Here is a 17,698-nt window from a genome sequence, read left to right on the forward strand (position 1 = left end):
CTTTATAACATAGTATTTCTTTGTGACCTTTCACCATATCTAAATCCAAAATGGATTTAATTAAACAAGTTTCTAGTATTTCAGCTTATCGAACACTTTTTAGTTGATTTAATGCACAAAATGTATCTTTTTTCCTTTGTTTTCAGAGCAATGATAGCGGTCAGTGAAGATCATCCTACTTCATATGGGAGTGGATATGGCTATGCTATTGCCCTGTTTTTTGTAGTTCTCTCACAAACTCTTCTCCATCAGTTATACCAACGTAACAACATGCTCACTGCAGTCAAAATCAAGACTGCAGTTGTTGGCCTGATATATAAAAAGGTAATAATGTTTTCACTTTTCTTTGAAAACAAAAGCTAAAATAAAACACACAGTGTTAAAAGACAATGTGCTTACCAGCATGATCAAAACCCAGGATGTTGCACACTGGTGACAGGCTACAACAGATTGACTTTGTGTATTTTGGTGATTATTTATTTATAATAATCTAGAGTTTCATGAGCATTTCTATTGTTAGACTCTAATCCTGAAATTGCATACTTTTGTCAGCCACCTGTACATGCGTAATATTTGGGCAGTATGTAGAAACTCAACTCTTCCTACTTTAGTTATGAGTTAATCTCTCGTATTTATTGAATGAACTAGGAAGACTTTATATGTTGGATGTCCAGGAAAAAGTAAGGGTATAAGTGATAACTGTTTTTACTGTACAATAGTAGTGAATATGAGAAGCTGAAGTTTGCTATATTGTCTCCTTTGGAGGTTGAAAATACACACCCCTCCACCACCCCCAATTTTAGTAAAACTGGTTTTCTGATGAGTTGAATACCCAGTAGGTTAATTATTTTTCAGATGTTTAAAGGATGACTAACTGCTGTGGAAATCTATCTACAACTTATCCCACCTTTAATAAGAGGTGAGGTGGCAGCATTATTAGCTCCCCAAAATGCAGGTGCCAATAATGTAGACGTAAAAGTAGCTGTTTGACCTGCAAAACATTGAAATGTTTACTATGCTGTTAGTATGTAGCGTATGAGATGAATCTGGTTTCTCAGTGCTGCACCTTTAGTTTGCTTTGTTATGCACATGACACATTGGCATTTTTACTGCAGTATTTAGCTATCAGGCACAAATTAAGGAAGTAAAAAAAATAATCCAAATCTGAAATAAATTACTGTCTTTGTAAATATAAAATGTAGTCTCTTTTCTCAAGAGAGTCAGAACAATCTTTTAACATAGGCTTCTCAGGTATGTTCTGAATCACTACACAAAATTTTACTTACAAGTTGCAAATCAGTTAAAGAAAGGAATTAATTCTCTCAAGTCACATATCAAGGTGTGTCAGTACATCAGATTATGAACAGCGGAAGAGAGTCTCCAGCTGGGGTGGGCATGTCTCCTGGGCAAGTTTTCACAGCTATAGGATAGAGATAGAGCTTCTTCCTCTCTCTGTGTAGAGTTGATTAGTGAATGCTGGGTCAGGTTGTGCTTTGCACATGGGATGGATGGTGGAGTGAGCTGCTGCAGCACTGTCTTGGTATATGCAGGATTTTCAGGTGATATAGTAGAAAAATTTGAGGCAGTAGCACACAGAAGGAGAGAGAGCGTGTGTATGTGGTTGTCTGGGTGTCAGTCCTGAGACACATGGGACGTATGTTATCTGCCTGACACACTGAGATTATACATGTGCTTGTTGTGGAGCCTGCTGTTGCTGGTTCCTGTACTAGGAGGTTCTAAGCGAGGCCACAGATAAGGCTTTCTGAGCCCTTTTTATGCCATGTTCCTCTTATAAAGAGTTGCAAGTCTGTTTCAGAGTTTAGCTTTGCTCTAATTACTGTGTTCTTAGCTTCTGCTGGGCAGCTAAGCCCATTGAAATTGTTGAGTTTTGATTGTGACCTCCATTTTCTGGTTGCAGGCTTTAACTTTAGCAAATTCCTCACGACGAAACTATACAACTGGGGAAATTGTTAACCTGATGTCAGCAGATACACAGCAGCTCATGGAAATGGCTGTAAACCTCAACCTCTTATGGTCAGCACCTTTTCAGATCATCATGGCTGTTGTCTTTCTCTGGAAAGAACTTGGCCCCTCAGTCCTAGCAGGTGTTGCACTGCTTCTTTTGGTTATACCTATAAATGCGCTCATTGCAGCCAAAGTAAAAAGACTGAAGGTGAGCTATTTAAGTAAGCATAGTAAGAGAGATAATATATTATATAATATATCATAATATAGAAATGAAGGGGTGTGTGTACAAATTATGCGTGTGTAAGAATACTATAGGTATATCTAAATCAAACTCCAAACAAATAAGCAAAGCCAAGGCGCAGCTGTATTTCACTGGAGGGAAGCATAACTGGTGTTATGCCATATGTTTGATAGCTAAAGTAGTATTTAATTTGGATACCTATATTTCCATTATCCTGAAACAATAATTTTGTATTAGTAAAAGTTACTGTGTAATTCATTTAGGAAACAACTGTGGGTTTGCATCTTACGTGAGTTAATTCTATTAAATAAGGGATTTTTGTATGATTATGGCCCTCTTCTACTTTTATTATTCAGGCTAAGCTGCTCACTCAAATTTAGCACATTCTCTTGAGATGGGAATTCCCACAGAGGTACTGCATGTGTTCTGATTTCCTTTCTGCTTCTCTGATGCTACACTTCGCTTGGCTCTGTATTGCCTGTTAATACTTCTATTTCTGTGAGATCCATTGAAAAAAAAAAAACCCCAAAACTAAGTTTTGTTTCATAGTTGCTATAAAGGCAATTATTTGTCTCTTTTCTCATTCTGCCTTTGATGACACAACATGCAGTAGAGACTCTGGGTCTCCATTAATTCTTTTGTGAGGCTGTGACAGTTTAGAAACATTGAAAAAACAGCAAGAGAAAGCTCTCACCTCTTTTGCAGGTGAGCTGTTACAGCTATACATGCACTTAGATCCCTACTGTGATGTGAGAGAGAGAGAAGAAATACAAAAGGCAATTAAATAATTCTGTCTAAAAGTTTGCAACTTGTGTTTGAATAAGACTCAAAACATTAAAGAGGATGCTAATTAGTATAATAGATATGTGAGATGCAGAAGAGTCTGAGTATAGCATAGGAGTAAGAAGAATTTCTGTGTTTCTTCAGCTGGTTCTTTCAGTAACAACGTATTCTTCAGTAACAAAAGAAACTTTTTTCCTAGCCTCTGTATATATGCATATATATGTATACAGTGGTTTATATCCATATAGTGCTACATATATGCTCATGTTTATGTGTATATAGTGTTATACTGTATTGTTAAAATGTTAATTTATTTAATTCTTTACCTAACTAATGATTTCCTTTTACTACGTATGTATCCAAAAATGGTATAACTGCAGTGCTAGTGTGTTTTTTAGCAAGATAAAATAGCAAAAAAGGTATTTATTGTTTATAGAACACTGAATATTTTACTCTCCATTTTCTTTTGCTTGTTGAAAAATGTGAACATTGCTGTCTTTTAACCAGAAAAGCCAAATGAAGAATTCAGATCAGCGAGTCAAGCTGTTAAGTGAAATGTTGCATGGCATAAAGGTAATGCAACAACTAATAAGGGTTTGGGTTTTTTTCTTAGGTTGCAAAGACAGAGAGTAGGTTATTTAAAAAGCCCTAGGTTTTATGAGTAATATTTCAGCTAACAGTGATAAAAGTTTACAGAGAAAGTGTTTTTGGAAATATTTACTGGTTTAATTTGATTTGAAAAATGTATTATTCATGATGCATTATTTTAAATACCACATTTTTAGTAAGAATGTAAAATATATTAATAGATGTCTGAAAACCTTTGGCAGACTGAAATTTTGGCATAGAAGAAAAGCACTTCACAAAGTTGTCTCACTTTTGTTATCTAGTTTTGAAATAAACCATCTTATTGTTTATGATACATAAGGGACAAGTTGAAATCTGAAGGAGTAACAGTAATGGGAGTATGTCTTCCATAAGAACAACCTAATTTAGAATTATCTCAGGTCTTGCTTTCATTTGTAAAACATTCAAATTGTTGTAGTTTGGCATTGGTGAATATTTGAAAATGACATTTGGAGCTTTAGCTTATTTTCTGAAGCATGGTCACTGCTCTTTTGTTTTATAAAGATACGTTTGTTTGCTTGTTTAGATCCTCAAACTTTATGCATGGGAACCTGCATATCAAAGGAAGGTCATGAGCATTAGAGAACGTGAAGTGGATGTTTTGAAGTCTTCTGGGTATCTGACGACTTACTCCATGCTAACGTTGACGTGTATTCCTTTTATGGTTTGTTTTATAAAAATATTAATTCATGCAAGGCTGTTTCTCAGGTTCCTGTAGCAACGGTCATTGAAAGAGCTTTAAACTAAACTTGAAGGGGGAAAGGGATAAAATCAAGCTCATTAGAGATAAGTCTGTGTCCAGCATGCCAGGGTTTGAGGGACAGGATCTTACTGCTCTCTAAACTACCCGAAAGGGGTTTCAGTGAGGTGGGGGTCAGTCTCTTTTCCCAAGTAACAAGTGATAGGACAAGAGGAAATGGACTCATGTTGCTCCAGGGAAGGTTTAGATTGGATATTAGGGAAATTTTCATCACCGGAAAGGTTGTCAAGCATTGGAACAGGCTCACCATGCCTGGAGGTATTTAAAAGGTGTATAGATGTGGCACTTAGGGACATAGTTGGTGGTGGACTTGGCAGGGCTGGGTTAATGGTTGGACTCAATGATCTTAAAGGACTTTTCTAACCTAAATGATTCTATGGATCCAACTGGAAACTTCATTATGGATAAATGACCACCTTTAACTTCAGTTACAAAAAATGACATCTTCTAGTGCTTAACTCATGGTATGTAAGAGCTGAAGAGGAATATTCCTTAGGAATAGTGAAAGGGAGGATTAAGGCCATCCTTCAATCTGTAACCTTGCTAACAACTGAAATAGTTAAAGCAGTGAGCGAGAAAAAATCCGAAGTTGAATTAAATGAGGTGAAGTAATCAACTTCTTATTTAGGACTTTGTTAGGAGTCTTTCTACTTTATAACTAGTTTAGTTTAGGAGTCCGAAATTCAACAAAAGGCAGAAAAGACTCCATAGGACAGGTTGTTAAATGTAGGCTTTTCTGGGTATTCTGAAGACTTGAGTGTCTGTTGTGTTAAGAGTACAGTTTATTCTCTGATGACTACTGACTAGATTCTTGAAAATAATTCCAAGTGTCCAACATAAAAATCCCTGCAGTAAATAATTCTATTTTATGTCCAATATCATAGCAAGAGAAAGAAAAAGAAAAAAGTGAATTTCCTGAAACATCGTGTTTGAGTGTTTTAAAAATGAAGAAAGTTGATGAGATGGGAAAGCTATTTCATATAGTTTCTGGCTGTGTCTAACACAGTAGCCATGGCCTTTGCTCAGTAAAATGATTGTATTCCTGCACTCAGTATTGCAGCTATGCAATAATTTCCGTGTGCAGCAGTTACAGAGCTCCTGCTTACACATGAGCAGAAATGGGGTACTGCACCTTTCAAATGCAAACAAAAATAGTATATGCGTATAATTATGATTTTGCTTCTGGATATGTCATTTTCTTTCATTTATTTAAAAGGTCTCCTTGGCTACATTTGGAGTCTTCTTTCATCTGGACAAAGATAATGTTTTAACAGCAACTAAGGTTTTTACATCTATTTCTTTATTTAACATTTTACGACTGCCTTTGTTTGATTTACCGTCTGTGATCTCTGCTGTTGCCCAGGTAAACATACTATGAATAAGTGCCATGAAAGGCTGATGTTTATGCTCATGTTTCATCTGTTTCTAGGAATGGTTAAGTCATTATTTATTTTAAGTTACGTTTCATTGACATGAAACTGAACAGTAGTTTTATGGATTGAGAAGCATGAAGAATGTTTAAAGAATGTTTCTGTCTTAAGGAGAAAGAAAATGAAAGGATTAACTATATATTCTAACACTGGATATGTCAAGCATAATTAAAGTAATGTTCTGTTACTTAATAACTATAAAGCAGTAGATCGTTAGGAAAAAAAATACACTTTTTTGACTTTAGATTGTTTAGTACTTTAAGGAAAATATTTTTTAAATACCTAAACACCTTTTTTGTCTATCTTCAAATAGAAGATATTTGACAAAGAATATTATCTAGAACTTTAAAGTATTAAAATATTAAGTTTTTAATTTTAATTTAAGGAAGCACAGGCATGTTGTATTATATCTAATCCATCTATCTATCTATCTATCTATCTATCTATCTATCTACCTATCTACCTACCTACCTACCTACCTATTCATCTTGCAGACCAAAGTTTCTCTGAGCCGTTTAGAGGATTTTCTGTGTGCTGAGGATATTAACCCTGAGGATGTCAATACAAACTACAGTGGAAGTAAGCAGTAGTTATTATTTTTCAGTTGGTCATGAGTTTATATGGATAATCATTAAGAAACTCAGCTGAGGGGATGGATGAGCAAATCTTTGGTCTCTTTTTGTTTACTGCAACAGATCATGCTGTTGGGTTTATTGGTGCTTCTTTCTGCTGGGAAAAGAATGGCGTGCCGGTCTTAAAAAAGTAAGGTATTTCTCAGTTTTTCTTATGAGCTCCTTTGGCAGAATGTGATGTCTATAGAGACTTTTTTCAGGTTTAATATATTTTCATTCAGATTATTTCATGATGTTACATACCAAAATAACATAAATTATTGTTTCCAGAGCATCCCATGTGACCAGTGTGCTCTGGAACATCAAATCTGACCTGGTGTCCCTGATGCTCCAAGAGAAACCACATAAAAGTGCATGTTTCCCAGTATTGCACTGTATAAGTGCTATGGGAAGCCAGTGCCCTTCCCTTTCCTCTTCCTCTCTCCCACTCCTCCTCCCTCTGCCTCACCATCTCCCTTTCCCTAAGAGGTCTAGCAGTTGATTGTCAGAGCAAGACAGAATGTGAACTACAGGCCTGAGAAGAATATGGTAAGACCATTTTTTGGTTAGACTGTCTCCAATTGATTTCATTGTGACCAGATGAAAGCACAGTCTTTTAACTTGCAGACAAATCAATTTATATGTAAAACCATTATTGCAAGTTTCTGAATGGTACATAGTCAAAAGACATGCAAACTGATGTACTAATTTCTCATCATTCTGAGGGTAAAATAGACTATTTCTTTCTCACAGTGACCACTACTCATACATGATGGAGTGTTTACAAAGCGAATAATTTGTCTCCCTCAATATTTCCAGCCTGAGTGTCAGCATTCCTGAAGGCTCTTTAGTTGCTGTTGTGGGAGAGGTTGGATCTGGAAAGTCATCTTTTCTTTCTGCTGTTCTTGGAGAAATGGAGAAACTTGAAGGAACAGTTCAGAGAAGAGTAAGATTGTCCATCTGTGTCCCCCTTCCCTGCCCACTCTTCAATACTTAAATTAAGCAGAACTGCTTTTGAAACTGCAGTTTTAGCTCCTCAGCTATTTATGGTTGTAGAAATACTGGCAAAGGTAGCTCCAGCTTCTTGAATCTTCAAAGAAAAGTAAGAATACAGTGACATTTGTTAATAGTGTAACAATTTCGCTTTGTTATCAACCTACATGATTGCAAGCTATTTTCATTTTTTATAATCTGTATAATTCAATGCAGAAATCATGAGTGTTTAAGTCATGTATTGAGACTAAGTGTCTCTAATTATTGCTGGTTTTGAATAGCTGTAGAAACATGGCCCACTCGGAGCAGTTATAAGCTGGTATAGAAGATGATCAACTTTCTTGCAATGGTTTATGTGGATAAGGAAATAGAATACAGGATATGGATACAGGATATGGAAACAGAGGTTAAAACTTAACTTTAGGCAGAGATGGAATTAGGGTGCTGGCTCTCCTAGCAACACGGACCCCTGTAGCTTAGCTTGTCTTGTAGTTACATACAGCAATGAAAGTCCCCAGCACAAAATAGAGTTTAGGGAAGTTTTCAATAGGTTATAGATATAGAGGAAGTTAACCTCTGATGACAGACTACAGTGCTTGAGCCAATAAATATTAGTGAATAAGCACAATATCAGTTAATCTGCTTGCAAGTGGATGTGGCACTGTTAAAGACGTGTCTTAGTCTTGAGAATACGTGTTGACCAGGAATCCGCTCCTGTGGAAAACTAGTACAGTGTCCTGTCACTGCTGGGAGGTGGGGAATGAATATGAAGTTGAAGTGTTCTGGATCTGAAAGTAGTAATTAATGGGAAAAAGATTAGATGTGTAAAATTAAGGAAGGCATATACCCAACAACTGTATCTATGCTATCAATTTGTTGTAAAATTAATAGAATTTAACAGGGCATGTAGCTGAATGTAAGAAAAGATTTAGGAGCATTTCCAGTTATCTTTCCTGTCCTGTAACCTTGATTTCTAATTCTAATGCCATGCTGACACATTCCACAGCACGTAATATAAAAATACAGTCAAACTGTATTTTGATATATACCTAATATGGACCCATTTTGCTGCATATAAATCTTACAGTAGATGCCTGTTTGTCAGATCTTTCCTGAAAGGCTGTTCAATATATGTTCCAGCTCTGCTGGGTTTATTCACAGCATGTGCTCTTGTAATAATTACAGGCAAACTGTTATACAGGACTATTCAACAGATTGTTTTTATTACCTGACTTAATTAAAATGTTAACAGTTTAATAATACAAACAGCTTAATAATTTTGGAGGTAATTACTGGTTACTTTGAGGAAAAGCTGGATTTTCAAACATTTTTTTAAATCCTTTTTTTTGTGTTCAAAGCCTGAGTAAACAAACTGTTTCCAATTCTTTTTAGGGCTCAGTGGCATATGCTTCTCAGCAGGCTTGGATTCAAAATGGCACTTTACAGGAAAATATTCTCTTTGGTGCAAATCTACATAGGCCATACTATGAACTTGTTTTAGAGTCCTGTGCTTTACTGCCAGATTTGGAACAGTTACCGAATGCAGACCAAACAGAGATCGGAGAAAGGGTGAGAATTTGAGGGGTCAGAAATTATGCAATAAGTTAAAGCTTTTATGTTTTTATATATTACATATTTGATAATTTATACTGATGACTTAATCAGTGCTCAGGCAAGTAAGTCTATCACATCTCCTACTTAGCTTACTTACTTTGAACTTAAGTTTTGTCCAACCTCTGAACACTTAAAATGGTTCTTTTCTATACAGAAGTTTGAGTCAGCCCTGTCCTGTTCCCAGAGGGTTCCCTCTGTAATGTAAAAATGCCTGTATGACTGTAAATAAAAGTAATTTTTTTTATTTTCCAAAGTACCTTGCATTCAATTTAATCAACAGAGCTCAAACTTTGTTCTAATTACTTGAAAATCCAAATTTACTGTTCTATATTCATAGCTAGTATAAAATTAGCTTTGATTATGTGAAAAAATTAATGAGACTGAGTGTAATACACTGGTCTTTTTAGTATTTCATATTTAAATGTGGATTATTTTGCTTTCTTAGGGTGTCAATATAAGTGGAGGGCAGAAGCAGAGAGTGAGTCTTGCTAGAGCTGTGTACAGCAATGCTGACCTTTATCTTCTGGATGACCCCCTGTCTGCTGTAGATGTGCATGTTGGGAAACACCTTTTTGAGAAGATAATTGGCCCTTCAGGTCTCCTAAAAAGCAAGGTAAAGTAGGGCGGCCTCCTTTCAATTTGGGGATGAATTGGTTTGCACAATACAATGGACACAGTAGAAGTTACAGTCATTCTGCAAAAGCTCATTTCTTACCTAGTGTGTTGATGAAAATTGTTCTGCATAGAGGCTAAATTGAAAGCACAGCTGACTGTACCAGTTTGGAGCCTGTTGGGTAGGCACAGAACAGCCCAGAAGAAAAGATTGAGAGCTTACCTGACATGAGAGTCTGAAAGATTCACATAATATTTGCTTATTTCTTCTTTACTGGCAGTTTCTGAGGAGTGCCAGTGTGTACAGAAGGCTGGGTGGAGCCCTTTGTGGTCAGTCTTGATGCCTCACTGCAGTAAATAGGTTATAGAAAGAAAGGCTTCTTATTGAACAAAGAAATTCCTAGGGGAAAGTGGATCAGAAGGAATAGGTTCTCCCATTAAAAAACCGTTCATGTGGGAAGGTCAGATAGTTTGTAAAAAATCTCTCCTCAGTGTTATGAACTAATACAGATCATTCCTGCTGGCTGATGCCTGCAAAACATATGTATTACTGTGAAATATTTACTATTATGAATACACTACTTACTATGAGGCAAATGTCTTTCGCTTTCCCTTTCTCCCTTCTCCCTTTTATCAATTTACCTGCTCCACTGTTATAAGTATGTGGCAGGAGTAAGAAAACTAATAATGGTAGACTTGTAAGCAGATTTTAATATTGAGATTGTAAAAGTACATGTAGTAGATTAAAATCTGTTTTAGCTACTTCTTCTCCTTACAACCTAATCTAAACCATTCTTGAGCAGAGAATACACATTAAGAAATAGAAAAAGTATTAGTAAATAGCTATAAGCATAAAGTTTGACATTACAATCAGCAGTTAAAAGAGTAAAGTAGTAAAATAGGTGATAAATAATATAATAATAGAGTAGACAAATGAGCAAAATCCCAGGAAAAATTCCATTATATCATTCCAGTTATCATAACTGGAATATAGCATATCATGTCTAATTTTAATATACACTTTGTATTTATATGAAGAAATGGAAAACAATGTGTTTCAGACTCGTATATTGGTGACCCATAACGTAACATTCCTGCCTCACACCGATCTTATAATAGTAATGGAAGAAGGCAGAATAAATCAGATGGGGACCTATCAAGAACTAGTTTCAAAGAGAGCTAATTTTGCTGAGCTTATTCAAGTCTTCAGTGCAGAGCATACAACTGAAGAGACAGCCCTGGTGGAAGGTGAGAAAATCTGTATACTGTGCTTGCTTAGTACTTTTTCTTTTAATTCAAGATGTTAAAAATATTCCTTCTGGAAAAGAAATAGAATAATTGCTGGAAAATGTCTAAATTTTGGTATAGAATGACAGGTTATACACTGAAAAAAAAATCAGGCTTTAATGTCTTGAGATCAAATGGTTTTACTCTTTCAACTTTCAGTTGCCTTTTTCAGCTGTTTACTACCTTTGCATACTGTATGAAAAAGGTGAATGTATGTATGAAAAAGTATGAAAAACTGGCAAAGCTACCTGATTCTGTTAAGGATTTGTCACCCAGTAAAAAATTTATGGACATTTCAACTTAATCTTGCAGTGTCAGTGATTATGTCTTGTTTTATATTGGATGCTTCCCATTTCCATCACCTTAGAGTGCTGCGTGGAGCACAGCAGGAGTAAGAGAATATTGTCCATCTGTAGGAGACAAAAAATGGATTGGGACTTAGTTTACTTCTGTACCTGAGTTGTTCAACGTGTGCTCTTGAGAGCTGTGGGAAACAAATAGGTACATTGACAATACAGTCTGTTTGACCTGTTTTCATCATGTACTTCAGAAAATTGTGGTTATTTAATTTTGAGAGAAGGAATCTTTCCACATGACAAGAAGATTCCTATAACAGATACATGACTGTGGATGTTTGCAGTTAGCTTAGCTACTCTAAATTGAGTCTGCAGTAAGTACAGTATGCAATCTGGTGGTCTGATTGATTCAGGTCCTATACTGGAGCCAGCACTCTGGGTTTCATGGGGAGGAGCAGAAAGACAGGACAGCAGATTTGCAAAAGGCAGCAGTGGGCAGTCTCAAGTTAAGTGTGTTGGGACAAAAGTATGAGATAGCTGTGTAAGGGAAATGTTATTCTTGAAGGGTAATAAAGTGAGGGAAGGGGAAACAAAGTAATGAGGAGAAGAAACAGCATGCAATATGTTGTGATACAACATTATACAGCAGAGGTACATTCAGCAGGATGGTATGATTTAAAAATCATATATTTGTCTTGACAGATCTGTTGACAAAACCAACATCACATATGAAAATAAGAAAAAGCCCCATTCCTGGAAGAAAAAAGTGGTGACTCTTTTCGTTAACGCACAAAGAGCAGCAAACTTGGTTTTCCAGCCATGATGCGAGAATACTTTGAGATAAACACTAATGTTAATATTTGTAGGGATACTTATACTTTCACTAAGCAAGAATGAAATGCCAAAGAGACTCTGGGGTGTTGGGGAAGGTTTACCCACTGTCACAGTTCTAGCATTTGGTCATAAAAGTTTCCGTCTGATGTAGTAGCTGTCCCAAGACTAGGTCGACTTCAGTAGTTCATACTTTAAAGTATTCTCATCCATCATTTTGTCCCAGTTTTTAATTTCTAGCTTCCTGTACCATACCCATCTACTCATTGCATAATACTGAAAAATGTTTTGATTCTTTTTTTTTCTGTTGTAGTGAGATCTCCCAAAGAAGAAGGCCAAATGGGCAGGAGTTTGCAAGAAAGAGAACTGGTGAAGCGTAAAGAGTAAGTATTAAAATAATAAATAAAATTAGCCCTTGCTTAACTGTTGCAGTGTTAGAACAACCCTAAGTGCTGAAGTCTGTACAACTATGCTTCACCATGCAAACATGGGTGAAGCCTGAATGACTGTTGACAGTTGGCTGGAGGGCGTGTATCTGGACCTCATCTTCTGGTTACACTTTATGCTAAAGAAAACCAGTTAATGATGTGCTGCATGAGTTCAAGAGGTCCAGTTTTGTGCGCTGCTTCACTGTGTGAACCAAAGTACATTAAGCAGGAATGAAAGGAACTTTCAGAAGGCTAACTGAACTCACTAGTGTGGATGCACCCACAATTCCATGGCAGCAGTTTGATTTCTTGGTGTATTAACAAGTTGTTTATGCTCTTTGTTTTTCCCCTGTAAGATTGATTTATCTTTTTCCACCTTTAAGAAAACTTCTGGGCTTTCGAATAGTTGAATGACCTCCTAGATCAATTTTTAAAACATTGTAGTGGTATATTGGAGGTGGCAGAAGGTATGCAAAGGTGAAGTAGAAGAGACTCAAACTAGCAAGCATAACACTTCAGCTTAACCACGCTGGTCCAGAAGTAGTAGAACTGGATGTGTCAGATAGTAATCTCTAATCCTGGGCCCAGATAAGGGCTGAGGCCTGAGTTGCACCACATTTGCATGCCTCAGAAAAGGGTGGTCTCGCACCTCTAGCTGATGCCTATGCAGAGCAAGCTTGGATTTATCTACAGGTAGATACAAGAAATGAAACAGCCATACCTCATGTTGTCTTCTGACCATAACATTATTGTAATAACAAAAGTGGAACAGCTGAGAACAGTTCATGGCTCCACAGGAAATAATTACAAGATTTTACAGTATTAATTTTTGCTTAGGAACAATCAAACATATTCTTTGTGTGATGATTCACAAGAAGATTTGAAAGATTTGAAGATTCGTTTCTTTTTGCAGTTCTTCCTTTGATCAGTGGAAACTACTCACGAACAATAAAGAAAAAGTTGCCACTGGTGGTGTAAGTATCACAAACAGAAAAGCTTTGACATTAGGTTTTATAAAAAAATATTGTTTTGCAGTTTTCTGCTTGTTTTCAAGGTTGTCTGGAATCTCATTACTAGAAATTTTTCATGGTAATACTGCTGCAGTATTGGTTTATGTTAGAAGCACACTTTCTGCAGTCTCCATTTAAAAAAATCCTGCCAGTTGCTAGGTAGAAGGAAAAGAACAAGTGAAACTGAATGTGGAGAAGGTCAAAACTTCTGCAAAACTGTAGTTTACTTAAAATAAGAATGGGGTGGGAAAGGGAAGAAGATGGTAGAAATGGATGGTGGAAAAGAATCTGCAGAAGAGATGGAAGAGTTTGTGCCAAGTAGAGCTTATTTCCATCCTGTAATTAAATCAAAGAACCTGTCATTATTCTGTTCCTACCAGTTTTACCTTCCAAGTTTCCTAGCTGAGTTTAGCCTCATTAGTGCTCATCTACACCAAGGATGAGAATTTTCTTCTGCTGACACTAATTTCCTTGGCTTCAGGAGTCCAGAATGGCAGTTCTAATGTTTCTAGTTCCATTGATGAATAGAGTAAGATTTGCTTCATGCAAACTGAATTGCATTCATGTGTTTGTTTGTTTGATCTGTTTTTGTTCATTAGTTTGTTTTGTATAACTATGCATATAAGATTTTTTAAGTCTGACACTGGAAAGTGTCACAAGCAAGCTTGTCTATGATATGTATCGTTAAAGAGCAGAGTGTAGTGGGAGAGAAAACCTTTTTATAGTAGGATTTTATATACTTATCAGATTTAATTAAGAAATGGTTTAGACTTAATCTGAATTTAATGTATCTGCTTCCCATTATGTAATGTGTATTTGCCTTCAACAGTTATAATGACTTTTTTGTATATATATATTTTTTTTACATGTGTTTAGATGAAAATGTCAGTTGTTTTGAAATACCTCCAAGCCTTCAACTGGCAATGGATGTGGCTAACCATAGCTGCTTATTTAGGACAAAACGCACTAGCCATTGGACAAAATCTATGGCTGAGCACCTGGACTGCAGAAACAGCAAAAGTTAGTGATCTCACAGAATGGAAACAATCTCAAAACTATAAACTTCATATCTATGGACTTCTGGGACTCATACAAGGCAAGGATGAGCATTTATGACTGTTTTCTCACTACTTGCCAAGTCTGATCTGCCTGAATGTGTATTAGCAAAGAAATAATGCTGGCTGTTTCATAAACATAATTGTATGCCACACAGTATAATAGTTCAGCCTGGGGAGAGAAGAGGTACAGGCATGCTGAAGAAAATGCTATTAGAGTTTATGATACTTCTGTGAATTCTTGAAACATCCAATTGTAACCTAATGAAGTTGTGTTGGCATCTCAGTGAAGAAGGAAAATAGTGTTGATGTGTGGCATGCTAACATGAGAGACTTACATGCAAGAAAAAACATACTAATGAAGTAGTAAGATATATCAACAAACTACAAATATGTACATTTGTAAAACTAAGAAAGATATGAAGTGTGACTGTTGTATTGCTCACTGCTGTAGAAAACTGTGACAGATACAAGCTCCATCTCTTCCCTTCCCCAGCCATTCATACAGTCTTTTAATTCATCCATTTGTAAGGTCTTTTTGTTTGCTGTGGTGCCTATGTGATCACCAGGGGATCCCTGTCTGCTTCTCGGGCATTGCATCATCAGCTGTTAGACAATGTATTGCATCTCCCTCTTCAGCGTTTTGAAACCGATCCAGTTGGTCAGATCATCAATAGATTCACAAAGGTAAAAGGAAAACTTGTGTATTTTCCATTTTATGAAAATGAAGCTTGAGTGACTAATGGATTTAATTCCATTTAGTGTTGTTGAAAACTGAAAGATACAAAAGTAAGTGAATGCAATATCTGGCAATAGAAAGTTATTTTAGTGCATAAAAGTTTTAAGAACTTTCTCTAGCTATTTTCTTACAAAATCATCAAAACATGTTATTAGAAGTTGTATAGATCCTGTTCAAGATCATTAGGTCATTCCTCAAAAAACATTCTTGCCATGCAGCAAGTTTACTAGATATAAACCTGATCTGTGTTTCAAAAAATTTGTATTTTTCTTTGATAGTATATTGCGTATCAAACTCAAATATTTTTGTCAAATACAGTTAATACATTACATTCACATTCTCAGAGGTATATAGACTAAAGGTGAATATTATTTTCTATTTTTGTAGTGTTTTGGTTTTAACTGGAACTGCTAATACATAAACAAGTGTTATTTACTATGACTTTAATAGTTCCCACTCTCATCATAACTACGTCATTGCAATGTACTACTGATCAGTTCAGATATAATGACTGTTGGTAGCTGTGTTCTCTAGAATAGACCCAAGAGTGGTTGTATAACATACTAAAAGATCAGTTGATTTAGGTTCCACTCAGGACCGTGGTCTTTGGTAGTGGTATATTATAAACTGCGTTTGAAAAAGCTTTACCGTGTACAGTAAGAGATTAGTAATATTTCAGTACAGTTCTAGAGTTATTAACAGGAGTATACAAGGGTTAGGATTTGAATTCCTGTCTTCCTTTTCAGTCTGATATGCTTTACATAAGTATTGAGTCACAAAACAGCAAAAGCTGTCTCTTTCTGACTTCAACACTCTGAGCCTGTTCTCTGACATACCATGGGTAGTCTAAAAGCTATTATGTCTCTTCCACTTTTAGAAAAATAATAACAGTATATGAATACATTCTATTATGATATAATCGGGGGGACCCTACTAATTTTTATTGAAGATATTTTAGTTTGATTCCATTTTTAAAGAATTCTTTCTCAAAGTTTTTAGTGAAATTTACTCACAAAAGTCTTGATTTTTCTGTGCATTTTTACAGGACTTATTTATAGTGGACTCACGTTTCCATTACTACTTACGAACTTGGCTAAATTGTACCCTAGATGTTATTGGAACCATTCTGGTTATCACATCTGCCTCACCACTATTCATAGTGGTAGTTATTCCCCTGGGGTACTTCTATTTTACTATCCAGGTAACTGCGTTAAGCTTTCACAAGGATTTCTAGATTTATGTGGGTGAAATATCCAAAGCAATCAAGGATACAGGCTTAAATTATTCCTTACTGTGAAAAAAAATATCTCCAAATGTGTGTGTGTATACAAAGAACATGTGAAATTGCTTTCAGAAAAAGTCCTCAGGCTTTGAAAAGAAATTGAATATATCCTGCAGTGCTTGTGAACTTCTAACAACTTTGTGCTTTCCTCTTTATTAGGAAGATACAATATTGATATAGATTCCACCAAGGAATTTGATTGTTACCTGGAAAAAGGGGGTGTATGTTGTAGTGAATGTTTAAAGTTCAAGTAACTGTGAAACAGCAGATGTGAAATAGAGTGATGCTTAAACTACCTGTGCCGTATTTTTCCTAGAGTGTCAGTTATACTACAGAGAAACCAAAAGTAAAGTTTTAGAAACACTAATTGCTGCATTTCTGTTTCTTGGTGCTAGAAGTATGGTCTGTGATTAAAGACCTTAAAAGATTCTCAAAATAAGAATATAGGGGAATGAAAAGAGGACCTGGATTCAGTCTCTGCTAAGGAATTTACATTGATACATTGAAGAAGCAAAGGGTGACTTTCATCTGAGAAAGAAGTAGGACATTCTAATTTGAAATGTTACGGAGAAGTGTTAGTTAATAGTTACACACTTCTTGTGGTATAGCCCATTTTCTATAGAATTTGGAAATAATGTTTTCTTATTTAACCTTGCCACTAATTTATATATTGCAGTTATAGAAGCATTATGATGTTGGTGTGTCCCAAGAGACAAAGGGTTTTTTTATGCTCTTTGCAAACAGCTTTTTTTCTGTGCAGGGACTTCCAACTTCATCGTATTCAAAATTCACAGGAGTTACTAGACAGTTTACTTAACTGGAAATAAATATAGCAAATATTTTAAATAATGTAAAAGAAGCTGTAGCAACTTAAAATGTCTGTCTTGTCTGTTTTATACTGTTTTATTAGCGATACTACATAGCAAGTTCACGACAGATTCGACGGCTAGCAGGAGCGTCGCATTCTCCTGTGATTTCCCATTTCAGTGAGACTCTTGTAGGGCGATCAACAATTCGAGCATTTGGCCACCAAGAGAGATTCATTAGAAAAAATAATGATGTTGTGTATGAGAACTTGGTTTACTTCTACAACAACGTCATCTCAAACAGGTACTTTACAGCAGTTCTGTA

The 17,698-nt window shown here is 35.9% G+C and overlaps 1 protein-coding gene across 4 annotated transcripts in view; it reads left to right on the plus strand.

The window, feature by feature from the left end:
- Positions 1-17,698, plus strand: part of LOC136013200 (multidrug resistance-associated protein 1-like) — a 32,126-nt gene that overhangs the window by 6,817 nt on the left and 7,611 nt on the right. The window contains exons 5-21 of one of the 4 annotated variants that reach the window (XM_065676715.1): positions 147-324; positions 1,919-2,173; positions 3,500-3,565; positions 4,146-4,283; positions 5,596-5,742; positions 6,304-6,388; positions 6,505-6,571; positions 7,240-7,366; positions 8,806-8,982; positions 9,473-9,640; positions 10,701-10,887; positions 12,367-12,436; positions 13,395-13,455; positions 14,368-14,587; positions 15,079-15,233; positions 16,331-16,486; positions 17,478-17,677. In XM_065676715.1, coding sequence (XP_065532787.1) covers positions 147-324; positions 1,919-2,173; positions 3,500-3,565; positions 4,146-4,283; positions 5,596-5,742; positions 6,304-6,388; positions 6,505-6,571; positions 7,240-7,366; positions 8,806-8,982; positions 9,473-9,640; positions 10,701-10,887; positions 12,367-12,436; positions 13,395-13,455; positions 14,368-14,587; positions 15,079-15,233; positions 16,331-16,486; positions 17,478-17,677 — 2,457 coding nt within the window. The remainder of the gene's footprint in view (positions 1-146; positions 325-1,918; positions 2,174-3,499; positions 3,566-4,145; positions 4,284-5,595; positions 5,743-6,303; positions 6,389-6,504; positions 6,572-7,239; positions 7,367-8,805; positions 8,983-9,472; positions 9,641-10,700; positions 10,888-12,366; positions 12,437-13,394; positions 13,456-14,367; positions 14,588-15,078; positions 15,234-16,330; positions 16,487-17,477; positions 17,678-17,698) is intronic. The other 3 variants (XM_065676713.1, XM_065676714.1, XM_065676712.1) reach the window with 3 other exon arrangements.

The sequence above is a fragment of the Lathamus discolor genome, chromosome 4 (genome assembly GCF_037157495.1).
Source record: "Lathamus discolor isolate bLatDis1 chromosome 4, bLatDis1.hap1, whole genome shotgun sequence".
In the NCBI taxonomy this organism is placed as follows: Eukaryota; Metazoa; Chordata; class Aves; order Psittaciformes; family Psittacidae; genus Lathamus; species Lathamus discolor.